Source organism: Diorhabda sublineata, chromosome 10 (assembly GCF_026230105.1).
Source record: "Diorhabda sublineata isolate icDioSubl1.1 chromosome 10, icDioSubl1.1, whole genome shotgun sequence".
NCBI classification, from domain to species: Eukaryota; Metazoa; Arthropoda; class Insecta; order Coleoptera; family Chrysomelidae; genus Diorhabda; species Diorhabda sublineata.
In genome coordinates, this window is record NC_079483.1 from 9,216,960 (window position 1) to 9,242,636 (window position 25,677).

General features: G+C 33.9%; 1 protein-coding gene across 1 annotated transcript in view; it reads left to right on the forward strand.

The window, feature by feature from the left end:
- The window catches only part of LOC130449628 (uncharacterized), a 243,927-nt gene that overhangs the window by 55,906 nt on the left and 162,344 nt on the right, over window positions 1–25,677 (forward strand). Inside the window, exons 2-3 of the mRNA XM_056787573.1 lie at window positions 20,702–20,933; window positions 22,101–22,493. Of these exons, the coding sequence (XP_056643551.1) occupies window positions 20,704–20,933; window positions 22,101–22,493 (623 nt within the window). The 5' untranslated portion in view covers window positions 20,702–20,703. The remainder of the gene's footprint in view (window positions 1–20,701; window positions 20,934–22,100; window positions 22,494–25,677) is intronic.

Consider the following 25,677-nt stretch of genomic DNA (forward strand, 5'->3'; position numbering starts at 1 on the left):
ATCAAAGTCAAATAATCCTTCAAAATATCATGGATAATTGAACTTTAAATATGTATTGAAAGAGGTGTATTTTCACGTAAATTCTGTTCAATGTTCTCGGAGGGTCTTTGCGTATTGACTAGGCACTGACCAAGGAGTGTTCATAGTTAAAGCATTGCGCCAAATCTCTGCGCCCCGGAACGAATTGAATTATTATAATAATCGTATTCAATTTTAGTCTTTTATTTATGTGAAAAGTTGAAATTCAATCTAATGAATTAAAATAATCCAAAATTTAAACCAAAAAGTCAAACAGACAAGCATAAGACTAAAACTAATAAATGCGTTTTAACAAACAATGCATGTCGTTGAAATATTTTAGTTTCTACCTCGTGGAAGTTTTTATTTATTCCTTCTACACTCATTAGATCCTAATATTCAAACGTTTATTATTTTCCTTGTATTTTTCGAACGACGAAAATAGTGTCATTTTATTTTACCGTATTAAACCTTGATCGCATTCCCCCGGTGGGTCGTTCTGCATAAAATCTGTAGGGAAATACCTTGATATGAATAATGTCACATCAGACCCTAGCGCTTTATAACCTACTTTATGCTCGCAAAATCATTTTCATGTTTTGAATTTGATCTCGAGAGATGAAACTGCTTTTTGGTTAAATAATAGAACCGCTGGATATTGTTATTTAATTTTGTTTTGTTTATGGATATTATAACGTTCTTAGATAATTGAATTTTATGAAAAAAGTTTTTTTTTTCACAATCATTATCATTATATACCATACTAACATATTAACCGATATAATAAATCAACGTGTTGTCGATGGAGGTGATTGAACGCTTCTTCAGCGTGTGGAAAAACACGTTGATCTCGCAATTTATTTTTGAACTGCGGAATTAAGAAGAAATCATTGGAATGCCAAACAAGGATTGTACGATGATGACCCATCGATTCGATGTTAGTTCAAAAACGTTTTTGTTTCAACTGATTGGTTTCTGTCAATTTTTCGAACACTTCTGTTAAAAAAAATGCTGGTGTGCCATTTAGAATTGATTTTTCTACGGTGGTGACATATCTAGTTGATCTTTTTGATAGCCAAAAGTTGGTGTCCACTTTCCATATCTTTTTTCAAAGATCCCAACCGAGTTTAGATCTATATAATTTCCTAGGAATGTGTCTTCAACTTCTTCATAAGTACTCCATGCATATTTCTTCTTATCTGTCATTATATTTGTAAATTCTGTGTGATACATCAAGTTCTTGATCTTCAATCTTCCTTCTTCAATATTGCCTCAGATAGAGTCGCAGTTTTGCTCAATTCATTCACGAATTGTTCAGTTCAGTTCAGTCTCAGTTTGATGTGAAGTAAACTTTCTGAGGCTCAATAAGATTTTTTCTTTTTGTTTAATAATGTTCTCAGTTTGAACAAATACAAAAGTAACGAATATATTTAAAATTGAATCTTGATAACTGTCTAGATGTCAAAAATAATATTTTTACTACCAATTGGGCAAGAATATGCTACATATAGTTGCCCAATAACCACTTTAAAATGAACCCCATATTCTACATCAGGCAGTGCAACTTCTTGGCATTGCTGGTCAATTCCTCTTCGCGTTTCTTTTCTTTCTGATTATCTTCGTTGATTTCATTCATCTCGTGCACATCTATATTGTTTTGTTCGTCTGATTTTCGTGCTCTTATATCTTGCAGGTATTGCTAGCATCAATATTGTATTCGTTTGTTTATTATTTGACTCACCTTTCACGATAATAAAACACGTACACGTTTCTGTTTTGATTTAAAAGTATTTGCAAAAAATGTTAAGTACAATATGTACAGGTACGATAATGGCTTTTGTTAACGGGAGCTCACAACATGTGTTTATTCACATGAGAGTAAAAACTGTCTTCTCAGTTATTAATAAATAAATATTTTTCTTGAACTTAATGATAAATTAACGATGAGAGTGGAATTAGCATGAAAGTTGCACAGAAAAATGGAAATAGGACGTATAAAATTATGAATAAGAGTTTCGTACTATAATTATTATCTTGCAATCCTATTGGGGATCTGGGGTCGAAATAAAAAAAGTAAAAAATCGCGATAGAAAAATAGGGGTCGAAAGTAGAAGGGTGAAAGATTAAGAGTAATATAATATGAAAAAGTCATGACAGAAGAGAAATAAAAATCTTGCCAAAAAAAATTATAAAATAAATAGAAACAAAGAATTTTATCTAAAGAATTTAAAAAAATTAGGGGTGGACTACCTGGAACATTTGAGGGGGTGAAAAATATCTCTTCTATTTTACAGGTCTTGATGTCAATACTGACTCTATATGTAACGTAAAAATAAATCAAGTTAAAATACTTATTTGTGAAAAACATTGACTTAATATACGTACACGTTTCTGTTTTGATTTAAAACTATTTTTAAAAAATGTCAAGTACAATATGTACAGGTACGATAACGGCTCACAATACGTGTTTATTTACACGAGAGTAAAAAGTGACTTTTCAGTTATTAATAAATAATTATTGCTGTTAAAATTAATGACAAATTAACGATGAGAGTAAAAATTGAGGGTAATTTAAATTATTTTAATTCTTGGTGAAATAAAAATAAAAATCTCGCCAAAAAAGTTTATAATTAACAAATAAAAAATAGGGCTTGATCGTTGAGGGTTAAAAATTTGAAAAAAATTAGCTAAAAAAATAAAAAATTTTAGCGGTGGACTTTCCTCAACATTTAGGGGGATGAAAAATAGATGTTCGATTCTCAAACCTATCCGATATGTATATAATACGTTTCGTTCAATTACAAACACATTTTTATATATTAGATTGAATTTTCATTACAAATTGACACACAGTTCTTTGTTATATGATAGCTGTAACTAAATTAATTTCAAATCAATTTTTGCATCTCGAATAATCTTTGTAAGAAAGGCGATTATCGCTTACATTTATCCACGTATGAAAAACTATGAGGCAAATTGAAAATTTCTTAGCGCGCCGCTTCTGGAATCGTTTTCACGAAATAACTTGAGAAACAGTTTTCCGGAGGAAAATATCTTTCAACATCTTAAAACTATAAGCCGGAAGGACAGAAAAAGAGGGAGATAGAGAGAGAGAGGCACGCAAAAAGGAAGGTGGCGTTATGCTTGCCTGCTGATAAACATTTTCTTCTTATTTTACTTCATATGTAAATAGCTCGAGGGAAAAACACCCCATCAAAACTTTGTTTTTCTCTTAAGACTGATAAATGGCAAAAATGCCGCAAGATGGAGACATTGTACCTCTCGCTACTAATACTGTTGGTTAAAGTTTTACTTTTCTCCTTCTTCCGCTCCCGAGTTCATTATGATGGAAGTTATATCGTTATTTACCAAGGGAGTTACGTTATTAAACTTCGTATTCCAAAGGACAATTGTATAAATCAGGAAAAGAAAATGATATTCAAACTGTTTGAATGAAAAATGTTAAGGACGGAACTGCTCGAAGAATATGTATAGATGAAGATGGCCTAATATAATAAAAATCAATTCAAACAAATCTTGTCATCGATCCAATACAGAAAACTGGTTCCCTCATTTGAACCGCTAGCTGCTTAAATTAGACCATTAGATTTCTTAACGACAATTACAACAATAGAACCTCAACTCCAGCACACTTAGTATGAATCCAAGTGCGGCATTGTCCCTTTGGTGGGACAATTATTGTGTTCAAACTATAAATAAGCCGAAAAACGCTTATCAAATGTACAAAACCATTGCAAACTTTTATGGAAAAATATGCCAGCTAGAAACAAACTATTATTCAAACCAAAACAACAGGAATGCTGTGAAAATTTGGGAGTTTGTTAAGAAACTATCAAGCTTTGGTCTCCCTTTGGTGGGACAATGATTGTGCTCAAACTATAAATAAACCGAAAAACGCTTATCACATGTACAAAACCATTGCAAACTTTTATGGAAAAATATGCTAGCTAGAAGCAAACTATTATTCAAACCAAAACAACAGGAATGCTGTGAAAATTTGGGAGTTTGTTAAGAAACTATCAAGCTTTGGTCTCCCTTTGGTGGGACAATGATTGTGTTCAAACTATAAATAAGCCGAAAAACGCTTATCAAATGTAAAAAACCATTGCAAAGCTAGCTAGAAGCAAACTATTATTCAAACAAAAACAACAGGAATGTTGGGAAATTTTGGGAGTTTGTTAAGAAACTATCAAGCTTTGGTCCTCCTTTGGTAGGACAATGATTGTGCTCAAACTATAAATAAGCCGAAAAACGCTTATCAAATGTACAAAACAATTGCAAACTTTTATGGAAAAATATGCCAGCTAGAAGCAAACTATTATTCAAACAAAAACAACAGGAATGTTGGGAAAATATGGGAGTTTGTTAAAAAACTATCAAGCTTTGGTCCCCCTTTGGTGGGAGAATGATTGTGCTCAAACTAGAACTAAGCCAAAAAACGCTTATCAAATGTACAAAACCATTGCAAACTTTTATGGAAAAATATGCCAGCTAGAAACAAACTATTATTCAAACCAAAACAACAGGAATGCTGTGAAAATTTGGGAGTTTGTTAAGAAACTATCAAGCTTTGGTCTCCCTTTGGTGGGACAATGAGTGTGTTCAAACTATAAATAAGCCGAAAAACGCTTATCAAATGTACAAAACCATTGCAAACTTTTATGGAAAAATATGCCAGCTAGAAACAAACTATTATTCAAACCAAAACAACAGGAATGCTGTGAAAATTTGGGAGTTTGTTAAGAAACTATCAAGCTTTGGTCTCCCTTTGGTGGGACAATGATTGTGCTCAAACTATAAATAAACCGAAAAACGCTTATCACATGTACAAAACCATTGCAAACTTTTATGGAAAAATATGCTAGCTAGAAGCAAACTATTATTCAAACCAAAACAACAGGAATGCTGTGAAAATTTGGGAGTTTGTTAAGAAACTATCAAGCTTTGGTCTCCCTTTGGTGGGACAATGATTGTGTTCAAACTATAAATAAGCCGAAAAACGCTTATCAAATGTAAAAAACCATTGCAAAGCTAGCTAGAAGCAAACTATTATTCAAACAAAAACAACAGGAATGTTGGGAAATTTTGGGAGTTTGTTAAGAAACTATCAAGCTTTGGTCCTCCTTTGGTAGGACAATGATTGTGCTCAAACTATAAATAAGCCGAAAAACGCTTATCAAATGTACAAAACAATTGCAAACTTTTATGGAAAAATATGCCAGCTAGAAGCAAACTATTATTCAAACAAAAACAACAGGAATGTTGGGAAAATATGGGAGTTTGTTAAAAAACTATCAAGCTTTGGTCCCCCTTTGGTGGGAGAATGATTGTGCTCAAACTAGAACTAAGCCAAAAAACGCTTATCAAATGTACAAAACCATTGCAAACTTTTATGGAAAAAAATGCTAGCTAGAAGCAAACTATTATTCAAACCAAAACAACAGGAATGCTGTGAAAATTTGGGAGTTTGTTAAGAAACTATCAAGCTTTGGTCTCCCTTTGGTGGGACAATGATAGTGTTCAAACTATAAATAAGCCGAAAAACGCTTATCAAATGTAAAAAACCATTGCAAAGCTAGCTAGAAGCAAACTATTATTCAAACAAAAACAACAGGAATGTTGGGAAATTTTGGGAGTTTGTTAAGAAACTATCAAGCTTTGGTCCTCCTTTGGTAGGACAATGATTGTGCTCAAACTATAAATAAGCCGAAAAACGCTTATCAAATGTACAAAACAATTGCAAACTTTTATGGAAAAATATGCTAGCTAGAAGCAAACTATTATTCAAACCAAAACAACAGGAATGTTGGGAAAATATGGGAGTTTGTTAAAAAACTATCAAGCTTTGGTCCCCCTTTGGTGGGAGAATGATTGTGCTCAAACTAGAACTAAGCCAAAAAACGCTTTACAAATGTACAAAACCATTGCAAACTTTTATGGAAAAATATGCCAGCTAGAAACAAACTATTATTCAAACCAAAACAACAGGAATGCTGTGAAAATTTGGGAGTTTGTTAAGAAACTATCAAGCTTTGGTCTCCCTTTGGTGGGACAATGAGTGTGTTCAAACTATAAATAAGCCGAAAAACGCTTATCAAATGTACAAAACCATTGCAAACTTTTATGGAAAAATATGCCAGCTAGAAACAAACTATTATTCAAACCAAAACAACAGGAATGCTGTGAAAATTTGGGAGTTTGTTAAGAAACTATCAAGCTTTGGTCTCCCTTTGGTGGGACAATGAGTGTGTTCAAACTATAAATAAGCCGAAAAACGCTTATCAAATGTACAAAACCATTGCAAACTTTTATGGAAAAATATGCTAGCTAGAAACAAACTATTATTCAAACCAAAACAACAGGAATGCTGTGAAAATTTGGGAGTTTGTTAAGAAACTATCAAGCTTTGGTCTCCCTTTGGTGGGACAATGATTGTGCTCAAACTATAAATAAACCGAAAAACGCTTATCACATGTACAAAACCATTGCAAACTTTTATGGAAAAATATGCTAGCTAGAAGCAAACTATTATTCAAACCAAAACAACAGGAATGCTGTGAAAATTTGGGAGTTTGTTAAGAAACTATCAAGCTTTGGTCTCCCTTTGGTGGGACAATGATTGTGTTCAAACTATAAATAAGCCGAAAAACGCTTATCAAATGTAAAAAACCATTGCAAAGCTAGCTAGAAGCAAACTATTATTCAAACAAAAACAACAGGAATGTTGGGAAATTTTGGGAGTTTGTTAAGAAACTATCAAGCTTTGGTCCTCCTTTGGTAGGACAATGATTGTGCTCAAACTATAAATAAGCCGAAAAACGCTTATCAAATGTACAAAACAATTGCAAACTTTTATGGAAAAATATGCTAGCTAGAAGCAAACTATTATTCAAACCAAAACAACAGGAATGTTGGGAAAATATGGGAGTTTGTTAAAAAACTATCAAGCTTTGGTCCCCCTTTGGTGGGAGAATGATTGTGCTCAAACTAGAACTAAGCCAAAAAACGCTTTACAAATGTACAAAACCATTGCAAACTTTTATGGAAAAATATGCCAGCTAGAAACAAACTATTATTCAAACCAAAACAACAGGAATGCTGTGAAAATTTGGGAGTTTGTTAAGAAACTATCAAGCTTTGGTCTCCCTTTGGTGGGACAATGAGTGTGTTCAAACTATAAATAAGCCGAAAAACGCTTATCAAATGTACAAAACCATTGCAAACTTTTATGGAAAAATATGCCAGCTAGAAACAAACTATTATTCAAACCAAAACAACAGGAATGCTGTGAAAATTTGGGAGTTTGTTAAGAAACTATCAAGCTTTGGTCTCCCTTTGGTGGGACAATGAGTGTGTTCAAACTATAAATAAGCCGAAAAACGCTTATCAAATGTACAAAACCATTGCAAACTTTTATGGAAAAATATGCTAGCTAGAAACAAACTATTATTCAAACCAAAACAACAGGAATGCTGTGAAAATTTGGGAGTTTGTTAAGAAACTATCAAGCTTTGGTCTCCCTTTGGTGGGACAATGATTGTGCTCAAACTATAAATAAACCGAAAAACGCTTATCACATGTACAAAACCATTGCAAACTTTTATGGAAAAATATGCTAGCTAGAAGCAAACTATTATTCAAACCAAAACAACAGGAATGCTGTGAAAATTTGGGAGTTTGTTAAGAAACTATCAAGCTTTGGTCTCCCTTTGGTGGGACAATGATTGTGTTCAAACTATAAATAAGCCGAAAAACGCTTATCAAATGTAAAAAACCATTGCAAAGCTAGCTAGAAGCAAACTATTATTCAAACAAAAACAACAGGAATGTTGGGAAATTTTGGGAGTTTGTTAAGAAACTATCAAGCTTTGGTCCTCCTTTGGTAGGACAATGATTGTGCTCAAACTATAAATAAGCCGAAAAACGCTTATCAAATGTACAAAACAATTGCAAACTTTTATGGAAAAATATGCCAGCTAGAAGCAAACTATTATTCAAACAAAAACAACAGGAATGTTGGGAAAATATGGGAGTTTGTTAAAAAACTATCAAGCTTTGGTCCCCCTTTGGTGGGAGAATGATTGTGCTCAAACTAGAACTAAGCCAAAAAACGCTTATCAAATGTACAAAACCATTGCAAACTTTTATGGAAAAAAATGCTAGCTAGAAGCAAACTATTATTCAAACCAAAACAACAGGAATGCTGTGAAAATTTGGGAGTTTGTTAAGAAACTATCAAGCTTTGGTCTCCCTTTGGTGGGACAATGATTGTGTTCAAACTATAAATAAGCCGAAAAACGCTTATCAAATGTAAAAAACCATTGCAAAGCTAGCTAGAAGCAAACTATTATTCAAACAAAAACAACAGGAATGTTGGGAAATTTTGGGAGTTTGTTAAGAAACTATCAAGCTTTGGTCCTCCTTTGGTAGGACAATGATTGTGCTCAAACTATAAATAAGCCGAAAAACGCTTATCAAATGTACAAAACAATTGCAAACTTTTATGGAAAAATATGCTAGCTAGAAGCAAACTATTATTCAAACCAAAACAACAGGAATGCTGTGAAAATTTGGGAGTTTGTTAAGAAACTATCAAGCTTTGGTCTCCCTTTGGTGGGACAATGAGTGTGTTCAAACTATAAATAAGCCGAAAAACGCTTATCAAATGTACAAAACCATTGCAAACTTTTATGGAAAAATATGCTAGCTAGAAACAAACTATTATTCAAACCAAAACAACAGGAATGCTGTGAAAATTTGGGAGTTTGTTAAGAAACTATCAAGCTTTGGTCTCCCTTTGGTGGGACAATGAGTGTGTTCAAACTATAAATAAGCCGAAAAACGCTTATCAAATGTACAAAACCATTGCAAACTTTTATGGAAAAATATGCCAGCTAGAAACAAACTATTATTCAAACCAAAACAACAGGAATGCTGTGAAAATTTGGGAGTTTGTTAAGAAACTATCAAGCTTTGGTCTCCCTTTGGTGGGACAATGAGTGTGTTCAAACTATAAATAAGCCGAAAAACGCTTATCAAATGTACAAAACCATTGCAAACTTTTATGGAAAAATATGCTAGCTAGAAGCAAACTATTATTCAAACCAAAACAACAGGAATGCTGTGAAAATTTGGGAGTTTGTTAAGAAACTATCAAGCTTTGGTCTCCCTTTGGTGGGACAATGAGTGTGTTCAAACTATAAATAAGCCGAAAAACGCTTATCAAATGTACAAAACCATTGCAAACTTTTATGGAAAAATATGCCAGCTAGAAACAAACTATTATTCAAACCAAAACAACAGGAATGCTGTGAAAATTTGGGAGTTTGTTAAGAAACTATCAAGCTTTGGTCTCCCTTTGGTGGGACAATGAGTGTGTTCAAACTATAAATAAGCCGAAAAACGCTTATCAAATGTACAAAACCATTGCAAACTTTTATGGAAAAATATGCTAGCTAGAAACAAACTATTATTCAAACCAAAACAACAGGAATGCTGTGAAAATTTGGGAGTTTGTTAAGAAACTATCAAGCTTTGGTCTCCCTTTGGTGGGACAATGAGTGTGTTCAAACTATAAATAAGCCGAAAAACGCTTATCAAATGTACAAAACCATTGCAAACTTTTATGGAAAAATATGCCAGCTAGAAACAAACTATTATTCAAACCAAAACAACAGGAATGCTGTGAAAATTTGGGAGTTTGTTAAGAAACTATCAAGCTTTGGTCTCCCTTTGGTGGGACAATGAGTGTGTTCAAACTATAAATAAGCCGAAAAACGCTTATCAAATGTACAAAACCATTGCAAACTTTTATGGAAAAATATGCTAGCTAGAAGCAAACTATTATTCAAACCAAAACAACAGGAATGCTGTGAAAATTTGGGAGTTTGTTAAGAAACTATCAAGCTTTGGTCTCCCTTTGGTGGGACAATGAGTGTGTTCAAACTATAAATAAGCCGAAAAACGCTTATCAAATGTACAAAACCATTGCAAACTTTTATGGAAAAATATGCCAGCTAGAAACAAACTATTATTCAAACCAAAACAACAGGAATGCTGTGAAAATTTGGGAGTTTGTTAAGAAACTATCAAGCTTTGGTCTCCCTTTGGTGGGACAATGAGTGTGTTCAAACTATAAATAAGCCGAAAAACGCTTATCAAATGTACAAAACCATTGCAAACTTTTATGGAAAAATATGCTAGCTAGAAACAAACTATTATTCAAACCAAAACAACAGGAATGCTGTGAAAATTTGGGAGTTTGTTAAGAAACTATCAAGCTTTGGTCTCCCTTTGGTGGGACAATGATTGTGCTCAAACTATAAATAAACCGAAAAACGCTTATCACATGTACAAAACCATTGCAAACTTTTATGGAAAAATATGCTAGCTAGAAGCAAACTATTATTCAAACCAAAACAACAGGAATGCTGTGAAAATTTGGGAGTTTGTTAAGAAACTATCAAGCTTTGGTCTCCCTTTGGTGGGACAATGATTGTGTTCAAACTATAAATAAGCCGAAAAACGCTTATCAAATGTAAAAAACCATTGCAAAGCTAGCTAGAAGCAAACTATTATTCAAACAAAAACAACAGGAATGTTGGGAAATTTTGGGAGTTTGTTAAGAAACTATCAAGCTTTGGTCCTCCTTTGGTAGGACAATGATTGTGCTCAAACTATAAATAAGCCGAAAAACGCTTATCAAATGTACAAAACAATTGCAAACTTTTATGGAAAAATATGCCAGCTAGAAGCAAACTATTATTCAAACAAAAACAACAGGAATGTTGGGAAAATATGGGAGTTTGTTAAAAAACTATCAAGCTTTGGTCCCCCTTTGGTGGGAGAATGATTGTGCTCAAACTAGAACTAAGCCAAAAAACGCTTATCAAATGTACAAAACCATTGCAAACTTTTATGGAAAAAAATGCTAGCTAGAAGCAAACTATTATTCAAACCAAAACAACAGGAATGCTGTGAAAATTTGGGAGTTTGTTAAGAAACTATCAAGCTTTGGTCTCCCTTTGGTGGGACAATGATTGTGTTCAAACTATAAATAAGCCGAAAAACGCTTATCAAATGTAAAAAACCATTGCAAAGCTAGCTAGAAGCAAACTATTATTCAAACAAAAACAACAGGAATGTTGGGAAATTTTGGGAGTTTGTTAAGAAACTATCAAGCTTTGGTCCTCCTTTGGTAGGACAATGATTGTGCTCAAACTATAAATAAGCCGAAAAACGCTTATCAAATGTACAAAACAATTGCAAACTTTTATGGAAAAATATGCTAGCTAGAAGCAAACTATTATTCAAACCAAAACAACAGGAATGCTGGAAAAATTTGGGAGTTTGTTAAGAAACTATCAAACAAAAAATCAACAATGAAAAAACAACCAATACCAAAAATCTCCTAAGCCAAATGTTTGGTGGGTGAAAGGTAAGTACCAAAACAAGGCTGGAATGGCGCTTGGAACAAAATACAATTTTAACCTGTACACAGTACGGATTTAGGAGGGGCTATGGCACATTGGATGCGATAACTAACTTAGTAACCGACAAATCACATTTTCAAAAAACAAATATCTTGCCTGCTTATTTCTAGATATGAAAGTTGCTAATGATTGCGTGGATATTAATTTACTTATAAACAAAATAGTAAACGTTGGTTTTAGTGAAAGGACTGCTCAGAGTTTAAGTATTGAGTCTTCTATTATTTAATCGATTTACTTAAAAGCTTTTCAAAAACAATAAGATCTTAAGATCTTGGAAAATATGATGCAATCTGTGGTAAAGTGGACTGAAGACCTTCTCAACTGAAAAATGCTGAAGTATGTTTTTCACCAGACGTAGACTTCTCACATCGGAGAGCCCAACTCTGTATGAGCGAACATTGTCTACTAAACGAATATAAAAAGTTTGTTATCATACTAGATAGTGAATTACTGTGGTCTAAACATATAAGGTGCTTAATAAATAAATGTCAAATGTCTCCTAAAAAGCGTTACAAACCGCCGATGGGGGGCAGCTCCTTCTATTGCTATTATGTTTTACATGGCTTATGTTAGATCGGTTATAGACTATAGATGTTGCTTTTATGGATCGAGTAGTAATACAAATTTACAGCAAATAGATCCTATGCAATATAAATGCATTAGAATTTATCTCGGTGCAATGAAATCAACACCAGAAATATTTAATTGAACTTAAAACCCTCAGGGTACACACGATAAACAATTTATGTAGTACATCAATAGAAAACCTCATAAATCGATATTGGAGGATTGAAAACACACCTCCACTTGCAGAAGTCTCCATTAAAACCAATGAATTCAATAATATATACAAACTTTATCGATATATAAGTCCACAAATCCCTAATTACACGGAATCTAGTCGCATTAACTCAATCCTGTTGAAATACATACTAGCAGAATATATACTGATGGATCTAAGACGAAATTTGGAGTTGAATGTGCAGTATCTTACAGGGATTTTTTCTTCCTAGTTGAAGTCAAATAAAAAAGATGAGGGTGTGATTTTATCTGACTCTAGATCAGCCATAAAAGAAACTTATCTCGAAATAATGAGATATCTCATTTTATGTGACATCAAAACTATGTTATTAAATTTTAATATGAGATTCATTTGGGTTAAAAGACTTATTGGAATACGTGGTAATGAAACAGCTGATCGATTAGCAAAATATTTAATACTAAATGGAGTTTTTTGTAAAGTATATACAGGAAGAGATGCGATCAATTCAATAAAAGATAAAATGTACGTATCCTGGCGGAAACGTTCGAATACTGCCTCACGATCCTTAAATAACCTATTTTCAAATTTATCCTACTTTACCCTCACTTCCGAACTATATTTTCAAATACACAACTTCGAAATTTTACTCAGAAAGTATACTTAGAATGAAGACTGGTCATGGGAGATATACCGCCCATCTTGCTAAGCTGTGTATTATACAATCATCAAATTGTACCTGCGATGATAATTCTTCTAAACAAACTACTCCCTAACTCTAAAACTCACAAACCTTTTAAGCATAAGTAACCGACAAACTTTAGATTTATTAATAAATTTAATCAAGGATATTAAGATGAATATTTAAGTAGTATCATTGAAAAATTCCGTTGCTGATGGACTTGCTTCCAAGCCATTTTTTTTCACTAACACACATTATCTTCTTTCATGCACAAAACCATCAACTACTATCTTTTGTTTTATATTTCGGCATTTTGTCAAAGTTTGGTGAACTTATTTTTTAAAAGTCCATTCTGTCTAACTGTGATTTGTAAATGCTGTTTGTTATTTCCACTGGTTTCTTAGCTACTGGCGTTCTACAAGAAGACGAAGGACCATCTGGATTTCAATTTTTCTTCAAGAACTCTCCTAAATCGTTTATACTCGTTGTCACTTCTATCTTCATCATCATTACTGCTGGAAGATGTAGCAGAGGTTGCAGGTGGCAAAACATCAGCTGGTGCAAATTGGTCATCTGTGAATCCATTTACTGGGAAAGCACGGAAGACACTCTCTGCAATTCCCACAGTGGTAGCTCTGTCATATGGCTCATTAAGTAATTTTGACATTCGAGTTTGATATATTTCATCTTCTTTATATAAACGAAGTAACGATTTGTGAGCTTATGTAAAATAAGTCTGTGAAGGACCAAAAAATGCTATATCCAAAGGCTGTAAACATTCATTGGTTGGGTCGTTTCAATACTGGCGGGAGGTGCTCCAATTTTAAGGTCAACGTTTTTTGGGAGACATCTTTGCCTAATAGTAAACCCAAATTCGTCGACGTTAAATATATTTTCGGTTGTAAATTCATGCTTGTCGACAATTCGTTCTAAAATATCGAAAAAATGGTTAACAATTGCTCGATCAAAGCCTCTGTCTCTCGTCATTAAGGTTCTTTCGGGTTTCCGAACGAGCGAAATCATTTTTTACCAGCAATTTTTTTATCTATATTAAAACAATGTGATAAGGCATATTTTTCTACAAAATCCTTCATTGCTAAACCAAAATAGCATTCTTCAAACTGAAGGATGTGCTAGAAAATCTTTCCAGATCCGTAGAATATATCGTTGGTCTACCAAATGCTTTAATATTATCGCAAACGGAGTTTTTTCCAGCAGCATGTCTCTTAATAGTCGCCTTTGGAATCCCATACACACGACAACATTCATTCAAATATTAATCACCATTTTTGTCGGTAGTAAAAATTTTTATAAGTGAAATGTGGTTGTCGAATTTGGACCGGTTCGATTTCGGCAACTGTTTTTATACTGTATAACCTCATTAAATTGTAACATGAAATTATAGATAGATAAGTAATATTTGTGATGATATGAAACGACCTGTAATTACTCACGTTTGGATGTACTAACGGTTTTCACTCTTACACCAAAATAACAAAGTTTTTTCGTAGTCAAACAAATAACACTTCTTTAGATGTAGCCATGAGGCATTTCTTCAGAATTGCCTATCTAAAAACGCATAGATTTCATCAATCTTTGGATACTACAGCTATTCAAATTAGGCTCTTCCTCTTCTTTCCATTATCCATTATAAGGAGCAGTTGTTTCCTTCCTTGCCTATCCAGTGCAATCCTCTCGGCATGATGCAGTCTCATATTTATTGAGGGTTTTGTTTGGTCTACACATCTAGTTGGAGATCTGCCTCTTGGGCGTTTGCCTTCTACTTTTCCTTCTATGATTAATCGTTCCATTGATCTTCGAACTATATGTCGCAGGCTCTGCGATTTATTCTGGTTAGCAGCCTTGTACGGGGACCAATTTCCATGTCCATGCCCATTATATTTATTCCCAGACTATAAATATTCGAAAGTTTAGAAATATATTAGAATTAGTACACTTTGGTGTTTAATTTTGCCACAATCCCACTACGAAAACGCACATAATTCAGTTGGTAAAGACTTCCACGTTCCAATCCAATATACGAGGGCCGTTTAAAACAATAACTTTATTACCAAAAGATTGGTACTTTTCGAAATAATCACCGACGAGATTTGTCATATCTGTGGACAAGCTTTTCAATATCCTCTTCAAAGAAAGTTGTCGCCAATAAACAGACTTTGAAACTTCTGGAAATTCCTTAGACAAAACAGTAATGGTGAATCTGCGATTTTATTTAACCATTCTGTCAACTCGTTGAACCAGGTCATCTGAAACGACATATTTGTATCCTTGGCCCCTTTTATAACGGACACCATCACTCATGAGGTTTTCTCCATACACACGACTTATTATTCGATGGATTTCTGCATCACTATGGCCTCCAGCTTATTGAAAACGAGTCACACTTTGCAATTCACGCATCTATAATGACGGACATGTTTACGTGGCTGTAGCACAACGCCGACTGACGCCTGAATGTTAAAAATTGCGGAGTATGTAGAGCGAGAGCTCCGTAATCGCCTACACGTCTGCACGGAGCGATCGGAGGTTGAAAAAAAACGGACCCCGTATATTCAATCTCTCGCGTACTTAAGTATTCATTATCAAGGAATTGCTTAACTTTGAATCGCGGGGTTGTTTAAATTTTGTTGTTTCATTAGCTTAAAATTTTTATGAAGCGTCAATTTGAATTCAGTGAATAATTTTTGACGTGTTATAATGCGAAATCAAGCATTTTACGTGTTCAACAGTTGAACAGATTGGGAAAAAAAAGGAGGGAAAAAACGTATAAATCATTTAGAGTTAGAATTTAATCCGTAACCCTCGGGAGCTCGAGCATTGCGTACAATGTAACTATTCTCATTGAGCTTAATTCTCATTTACGTTATATGTGAATTTCGCACTTGTAGTTGTATCGAAACCTCAAGTTTCCGCTTTCGCCTCTATTCTGTTCAATTCCGTGGTGTGGTTATCCTTTTCGCACTACGAGCTGCGACTGTTAACGTACTACATTTATCATCATTTAGCGAAATTACAAACTTTTTCCTCGAAGCTCCTACCGTGATATATACGCCGCAGATTTATTATGATTGTCATATTATTCGAACCATATTTCAACGTTTTGCCGATGTCATGGTGTAGATATCATGTTAAAATCATAAATTTGGAAACTTTTTTTTTAAATCGATCGATAAGACAAAAATATGCTTTTTGTACATACAATGCGATGTGTCCATATGTCCATAATAAATATTATCCGCCTCCAGCATCCCCTTTGAATAATAACCATCTCCTAAAATATTTTTAGTCGTAATGAAATTTATTGGAAAGGGATTTTAGTCCTTTATTTGGAACATTTTCCTTAGATGGCGTTAGCTACGCCGTTTGCATTAATACTTGAGTCAACACCACTCAAACCTCTTACTCTCAAGTAAATATCAGTAATTCTTCAATTAAAGGAGGAAGGGATTTTAATTTTTTTCTCAAAAATTAAAACGAAACTTACAACAAAAGTTTTTCAAATTCAAAGAATGTTATCTCGTTGTTAGTTATGTGATAATAGATAGTTATTAATTTATAGGGTTTTTAATTTTTCTATGTATACGAAAGTTCGAAACATTTTCGATAGATGGCATTAGCTACGCCGTTTGCATTAATTTGAGTCAACACCACTTAAGCCTCTTACTTTTAAGAAAACATGGAACAATGGGCGGAGAATGTAATTTTTTCTCAAAAATTAAAACGAATCAGCAGAAAAGTTCCTCAAATTTAAAGAAAGTTATTTTATTGGAAAGGATAGTTTGTTGAAATAGTGGAATATGAAGTTTTTTAAATTTGATGCAATCATAACTGAGAAAATCAATCAATTCAAAATGACTATTCGCTTCTTGATAATAATTGAGGCGATTTTGGAATTCTTGTACAACATTTTGTATAACTTAAGGGGTTATTTTGGTTAATTTTATACTTTCGCCGCCCCCACGTTTTTTGGATCTAGAAAATCGAAAAATCCTCCGATTTCAATGAATTTTTTTTAAAATCTTTGTTTTTACGGCATATTTATGGAAAAAAATATGGGAAATATCTTACTTGGAAGGTTTCATATAGTTTTATGACTTTAAATATGATCTTCTCCGCATATAATCGTTCATAACTTTTTTACAAAAAAATCAAACGCAGTTCATATATTTTTTTTGTTAATTAACAGAAAAAACCGAGCATTTTGGGAAAAAAATGTTTTGTTATTCATTTTTTATCTGCAATAGTTAATCTTAGTAAGATACCATTTTTTTATTGGTGAAAATTCTCAGTTTTTCAAAATTAACTACTTATATTGTACAATTGATTACAATAAGTGATTTTAAGATTATTTTTGTTCAAATAACTTCAATGATTTCTTGATAAAAAAGGTACAAACGATGAGAAAACGTCAATTTTGAAAGAAATTGTTATTTTTAATTATAAAATATTCTATACAAATTTTTTGCTCGTTTTTTTTTATGTAGATTATGAAATAAAATTTAACAACGTCTTTTGATTATTTGGAAAAAAGTTATCATCAATTATACGTGAAATAGTGCATTTTCATGAATATTTTAAGCCCGGAAACCAATATTTCTCATTTTTTTTTATTCCCATAATTTTTTTCGTAAATCCTGTAAAAACGAAAAACGAAAAAAAAAAATTCATCGAAATTGGAATACCTTTCGATTTTCTAGAGCAAAAAAACCTTATTTTGTTAATTTCTTCCGTTATTCTAGCTTGTAAATCAGTAATATTGTCTGGTCTATTAAAATATACTTTAAATTTTGAATAACCCCATAAGAAGTAATCGAGAGGAGTCAAATCGGGGGATCTAGCGGGCCATTCAATCATACCACGTCTTCCAATCCACCTATTGGGAAAAACCTCGTTTAAATAAGTTCTAACTAGTTCTAAATAAATCGATCTATCTCATTTGGATGATTAACATCAGGAAAAATTCTTTGTAAGAAGTTAATTAAAAAATCTAGATAAACCTCACACATCCAGTGAGGATTTTCTCTGTTCCAGTTTCGACAGTTCTGTTTCAGTTAACAGTTCCGTTCAAATTAAACGTCGCTTCATCAGAAAAAACTATTTTGTTTATATGCAGATCTCCATTCATTCTGTCCATGATCAATTCGCAGAATTATTACTTTCTATCAGGATCATCTTCATTGAACACCTGAACCAACTGAACTTGTATTTTCCTTTATGCAAAACTCTCAAAATAAATTACTACATCATTTTTTCATCAGTAAATTGAACATTTCTACCTGGTTTTTCAATATTTTTCACATGTCCAGTTTAATGAAGCTTTTTTAACCTTTTGCCATCTGTAGACTGTAAATCGGGTATTTATTATTAAAAATAGAAACACCAGGCCTGACCTAGAGATGGCAGTAGCTGCTTGGAAAGTACCAAAATGTTTGTATTGCTACCTCCGCCATATTTAACCCCCTCGGATTATTTTGTGTCCCAAAACTTGAACAAATAGCTCGGTGGTAAAATATTTTTCAATAATGAAACGGTGATTTCGGCAAATAATTGCTATTTTGAATAGTTTGAAGATTCTCATTATTAAAAGAGATCGAACTTTTGTGAAGTAGGAAATTTTGCACGTGGAATAGGTAGATGAAGGTCGTGCTCCGCGTTCCTGAGTTCATGACTGTGCACTGACCTTTCTAAAACTGGAAAAGCGTGCTTAATAAAGCAAACGGTTTGATAAGATAAATAAAAAAGGAATTTTTCAAAGAATTCCCTGCTTTGAGCCTTGATGTTTAGAGTAAATATCTAATAACTCTCTTCAGTAGTTTGGAGTTTCGCTCTAATTCAGTCACACGCGTACCCCAGAACGAAAGGGCTTATTGGAGATTCACCTCAATAAAGTTATAGCAAACTTTTGTAGAGGTGGATAAGTTTAGTTGTTTGAAAACTGATCTCAGAGCAAAATAGAAGACACCAATGTATTTTTATATGATAAAACTTTGAATTTAGAAGCATTGAGACATAAATTACAATCGCAATCATATGCTGGAGTAGAAGATCTCTACAGAATTAAAAGAAGCCTAGACAGAAATGACTACTATTACATATTAAAAACGCATGCTAACCCTTCTGGAATACGCCTTATTGGACGTGGGTAGCAAAATAATGACCCAAAGCACACATCTAAGCTTTGTCTCAACTATTTAATAAATAAAGAAGATAGTGATGAGATAGAAATAATGAAATAGCCCCAACAATCTCAGGATCTCAATCCAATAGAATTATCGTGGGATGAACAGGATCTGAAAGTTAGAAAATTGAATTCCACTTCTTTGGATGATCTTTGGAAGGCTTTTCAAACGTCTTGGAACAATATACAAAAAAGTGTGTCACAAAAACTTGGTTAAAAATACACGTGTATGCGCAAACATAGTATTCTCATTGGACTCTAGAGGAATTGGGATCTGTTTTATTGACAGGTGAGTCTCGATTTGGTCTATACCACTCAGACGATCGAGACAAAGTGTGGAGACGACCAGTGAGCGATTTGCTCAATGTACCATTCGTGAATCACGGCCTTTTGCAAGGAGATCAGTTATAGTTTTGGGTGGAATTAATATCCACGCCCGGACTGAACTGATTTTCATAAATAATGGAGCTCTGACTGTTCGGAGGTACATCGAGGAAGTCTTCCTAGAGGCTGTGTACCCATTTGCTCCATTTATTGGTAAGCAATTGATTTTAATGCAGGATAATGCTCGTCCACATAACGCCAGAATTGTTCCGAATACTTGGAGCAAATGGGAATCAGAGTTTTGGACTAGCCTGCACGATCTCCCTATATGAATCCCATAGAGCGTTTGTAGGATAATCAGTGTTAAACGTCGTGATCCCCTTCTTAGTGATTTAAATCAGCTCCAAATTGTTCTTCGAGAAAAATGGGATAATACTATGGCCGGTGGAGTACGTCCAGAATTTAATTGATATACAGAAGGAACAAAAAAAGACCTAGTACCGAACCTTGAGGCACTCCACATTCTATTGGTTTGCATAGAGACATCGTTGTATCAATCCTTCTGATCTGATTTCTGATTTATGATCATTGAAGCGCATTAATATGTCGAAATGCAGATGATATAATGATAAAAGCAGAAACCCAGAAACATCTATAAGAAAATTCAATCAACTGTATTCATCGAAAACTGCATGAAAAAAAAAACAAAAAGAAAACCAAAGCTATGGGAGTGGCATATTTGAAATAAAAAATTGGAATCAGGACTTGGGAGGAATTTATAGAAGAAGTTAGTACATTCCAATACTTAGATATTATGCATTGAGCAAGGAATATCCAAAGAAACAAACATAAAAGTGTTCAAAGCAAGTACAAGCTAATTCTGACATATGGTTGTGAATCTTGGGTATTGATTGAGAAAGAAAAAAATAAAATTGGACAAGCAGAGATGGAATACTTTAGAAAAGGGGTAACTAGAAATGATAGACTCAAAAATTCGCACATAAGAGAAAATTTAAAAGTTGAACCCATACAGGAATTCACGGTAAACACAGTTCGCTAGAATTTTCTGTAAACTACGATTTAATGTTCTCGCTATATGTGTGAATCTTTAATGTTTGTATAGAAATCTTCATTTATTTTTATATTTTTCGATTATTAAATTAATCCGTTTATTACAATTTTTATAAATAAAATTTTGTTCGCAGATATGAAGACACAAAAATCGAAATTCACACAAGTTACAACAAACGATAACGAACTAAAAGATTATCAAAACATAGGAATAACAATTCTACCAACTTCTCCTGTCGATGTCGAAAACAGAAATTCCGAAAGGAATAATTATCAAGAAGGACACTGCCAAAATATCAATAAAAGTTCAGATTTGCTATTGAGGAATACGTATGGTGGTATGGACCCAGTTCACGATATAAGAAGGTACTTATTTTTCCATCAAAAATACAATTTGGTTAGGTTAGATTAGGTTAGGTTAGATTTGGTTTGGTTAAGATTTGGTTAGGTTAGGTTATAATTTACAAATTCATATTTTCAATGCCATTAGTTATTGTATCAAATAATTTCGCCTTAAATTAGAAAAGTGTTTATTCTCTATACATTTTCATGATAACGTTTCTATAAATGAGAGATAGAAGACTTTAACAATCAACCAGAAACACCAAAACCCTTAAAGCTTCATCTTTTATCAAAGTTTGGCTTGTACTCATTTGGTATCTATCCCCTAGCTCTAAGATACAGGTAGATATAAAATAACCGATCATTAATGCAGACCAAACATCGAGCCCACAATCAATTATTTTTCAACGTATTAGGAAATAAGGTTGACCTTATAAAATATTAGTACCACAAGAATCATATAGAGCTGATGATGTCTGTAGAATAGAATTTTTTGAAACAATAGAGCAAATCGTAGATGTACAAAGATGGTACCAGGTAGTGTTGTATCTGGTCAGACCTAGAGATGGCGGTAGTTGCTTGATAAATACCTGTTTTATTAGAAAGAACACAATATAGGTATTCAACAAATTTGAAGACGCCATCTCGTTCAATATTTTCAGTGAATTTGTAAATAGGGAAAAAATTGCCCAACCAATATAGAAGCTGAACTAAATTCTACTTTGGGTGAGGCTGCTTCTTCGTCATCAAATGTGAAATATTGGGAAGAAGAGATCGTATAACCTGCGATCTGGTCATCATCGCAGTGGTTGACCAAATGAGGTGACGAATCCAAAAACGTTGAAGAAAATCTACAAATCAGTATTGGATGATGGTCGACAGAAAATGCGAGAGCTAGCAGACATAATAGACATTCCAAAAAATGCGATACATCGCATATTAAAGCATATGCTTCAAAAAAATGAGGAAGACTCTTCCATACCCATGGATGAAACGCGTTTGTGGAGCCAGGTACTTCTGGGACCCTCATTTTATAGACTAGATGAAACCATCCTGAGTACAAAGTCCCATAGAAGATCACAACAACTTTCTCATGCCTTGGAAAACTTTTCCTGTACTCGAGGGAAAGAGTCGAATCTCGTATAGTCTTAAAAAATGTTTCCATTACTCATTATTCGTTTTTTGTTTCAGATACAGTCCTGAACGGAGCTCTGAACGATTTCTAGCTCAAACCAGTGAAGATATAGAACTATGTAATTGCATCACTCCAATATATCAAAAAACACGCCTGGCGGACCAATGGGGCAGAAGTCATTCCCAAACTATAGGTTTAAATCGTTCTTTTTCGTCGTTACCAAAAATGGAAAATCTCAATTACAGTTTGGATAGAAAAACAGGAAAATATATCACTCGACCCAAGGAAACTCATCGAATATTAAGAGTACAAAGTCCAGAAATCATCAATATACACAGAGGACCTTTTTGTGAAGGTTACGAAACTGATTGTCGAGAAGAAATTGGTAGATACAAATATAAAGAACATGAATTTAGAAGAGGACATAGTGTTAGATCTGTGGGAAACAGGTAAATATTTTATATGAATAGTCATAGTTTACGAAATGTAATGGCGATTGTACGGATTTGTCGTCTGTAAGATATTTATCTTTTGAGCAAAATCAAAAGAAGAAATTTCTTCTCAATACAAAATTCACCTAGAAAAATTCCATGGTTTAACAATGCTTAATTACCAAGGAAAGTGATTATCAATAGAATGAGATCAAGACATTTAGGCATTCCTCAACATCTATATAAAATAAATGCCGAGGAAAATCCTTACTGTGATTGTGGACAATTAGGAGACTTGAACCACACAATCCCATTAATATCTGTTGGTTGCTTTTGGTTCCAGGGTCGAAGTCAGTGAAGGTATTAGTCAAATATCTAATGCGAAATGGCTAAACGATTTTATTACTTACAGAAAAAAAAACCTTTCTCCTCTGTGAAATGTCCAGGATACACCACAGGACGTGAAAAAGTCTTTATCTGCTACCTTTGAAGTTTCCTATTCCCATTTTGAAGGGCATGAAGCAGACCCACAGATCCTGGCTGCATGTCGTTAGACAAAAGGCAAATCGAAAAGAAGAAATAGCACGATAATTGTCGATTAATTAGCACGGTTTTGTTTTAAAACAGTTTCAAATTATTTAAATTAGGGGAAATGTGCCTATGATGGACCCCTTAAGGAAATATCATTACAACTTTTTTAGTTTTGGACTTATTAATTTTTTTTACATGAAAATATATACTTAGCTCGAAGTTTATTATAGTATAGGAAGATTTTTCTGCCAAATAATTTCCTGTTTAATAGCATAGCTATTTTTAAAAAAGTAGTCGAGGGGTCCATCATTGGCACACATCTGCCCATGTCGGACCCTTTAAAATAAATGAAAAAAAAATGTCTTTAAAGTTTTATTAGAAAAAATATAGAACAAACTAACATCATGTTAGGTACAGAGCTCACAAATAAAAGACTTGCAATGGAAGGAAACACCAGCGCACTCATTATGGCACCACGAGTTACATTTTTGACAACCAATCCACTTTTCTTTTGCACGTTAGTGCGAGAATAACTCATTGCAGTAAAGGCAGCTAGCATCATCATCTGAGTCATCTTGTCCCTTTTCCAAAAAGTTCTCTAAGGCGGATTCATCTTCATCAGAACTGTCATTTTTAATGACAAGTTTCCGTTTTACTATCCTGGCTTGTTGTTTTCTTATCTTTGCTTCCTTTTCTATAACCTTCTCTTTGAGTTCATGAATTTCTGGTGTTGAATTCAAATGACCAGTTTTTTCCCTTCTTCAGCATTTTTTTTATCAGTACCAATTGCTACAGTTTGAGGGGGAGGACAAATTTCCTTCACAGAAATGTCGGGAACTGACGATGAAGACATGTTAAGACCAGATGTGGATGGAGTTTGAATTTCTAATTCCATTTGGTTCTCGATGATATCTCCTTGAGCCTCGGGAATCTGCTTATCCGTTGCTAAAGCTGGTGCAAACTGCCAGTCCTCGAAGACATGAGGATTGAAAGGATGAATGCCAGTCTTTTTGAACGAATTTATTGCATTTGATGGTACAGCACTCTTCAAATAAGCTTGATTGAGAAGACCTGCTATTTTGAATTGAGTCACTGCCTTCCCCGGGTTTTGACGAAGCCATAATTGAATTTCTTGATCAAAATACGTATGAAGAGGACGGAAGAATCCTACGTCCAATGATTGAACGTGATGTGAACAATGTGCCGGGAAGCAGAACACAATTACCCCATTTTCTTTTGCAAACTGAAGAGATTCGTGACTCTTATGGCTACTGTGCCCATCTAGGAGCAAAAGAACCTTATTGTTATTAGATGCTTTCGTATACTTCACGAAATGCTTTAGCCATCTACAAAAAATTTCACTGGTCATCCAACCTTTTTCTTGTACGAAAGCTATGCTACCAACGGGAGCACCGTTCATAAGCTCACGTGCTGCCCACGCCCTGCACTGCTGAGTGCACCAACTTGCTTCCGACCTTTTGAAGCGTAAATTTTTTGACATTTCTTTTGGACCGTAATCAAACCTGACTCATCCATATTAAATATATTTTCGGGAGGAAAGTTGTACTGCTCCAGAGTGTTAGATAGTGCATTGAAATAGGCTTGAATATTAGGCTTGTTAAAAGCCTGGGCTCTAGCTAATGATGTACTTTCTGGACTACGCAAAGAAATTCGTGAATTGCGCTTCAGATTGAAACGATGCTCTATTTTATTTTTTTCGGCTACTTCGAATACCATCCGCCGCAAATCTTTAGAGGTTAAACCAAAAAAACGTGTTTCCATATCAATAATATATCCTGCAATCTCCTCTTCGATGGCTTTAGAGAAAATTGCGGTTCGTCTTCCCAAATTACCCTTGGAACTGTCCTGTTTAGCCAAACGCCTTCGCAAAGTTGTTTTGGGAACATTGAAGGTCTTTGCAGCCCACTTAAAGCCCATACTGTGATCTTGTACGTTCTCAATAGCCTGTCGCATATCATGCTCGTCCCACTGTTGTCTTTTTTTGGATGCCATCTCTATAAATGGAAAAGAAAAACTACTAAAACAATATATTTATTTTGTTTATTTCAGTTCCAATGATGGACCAGGGGTCCATCATTGGGATCCGTTAAGTAGTCCGTCATAGGCCATATTGCATAAATCAGATAAAAATCTCAATTTTTTTTGTTCTCCGCCATAACCTCAATTTTTACTCGCCAATCAACATGCAACAGTTCTATCAAGCTGTAGTAACAAAATCAGATTCTAGCTAAGAGTAAAACAAAAGTTATCTAACATCATGCCATGCTACTTTGTTATATCAATACATACCAATTTCAATTTATTTATTTATTTTCAAAAAAACGGTTTAGATTCGCAAGAGCGCTTGTAAACAACTGACTATAAGCATCAATCAACCCAACCAATATGGTGGTAGTGTAATAAGCGCGGTAAATTTGAAAATATAGCTAGTGGTCCATCATTGGCGGGGGTCCATCATAGGCACATTTCCCCTATATTGTTTATCAATTAAACATTGTTATTTGAGAACCAATGAGGAGGAGGGATTGTTAAAAGACAATTTCGAACGAAGAAAATTCAAATCATGTACTACATGATAATAAAAACATCAAAAACAAAACAGTTGTGAGATCCATGTAATACCAATTTGGTTGATTTATTCAGTCCCTAC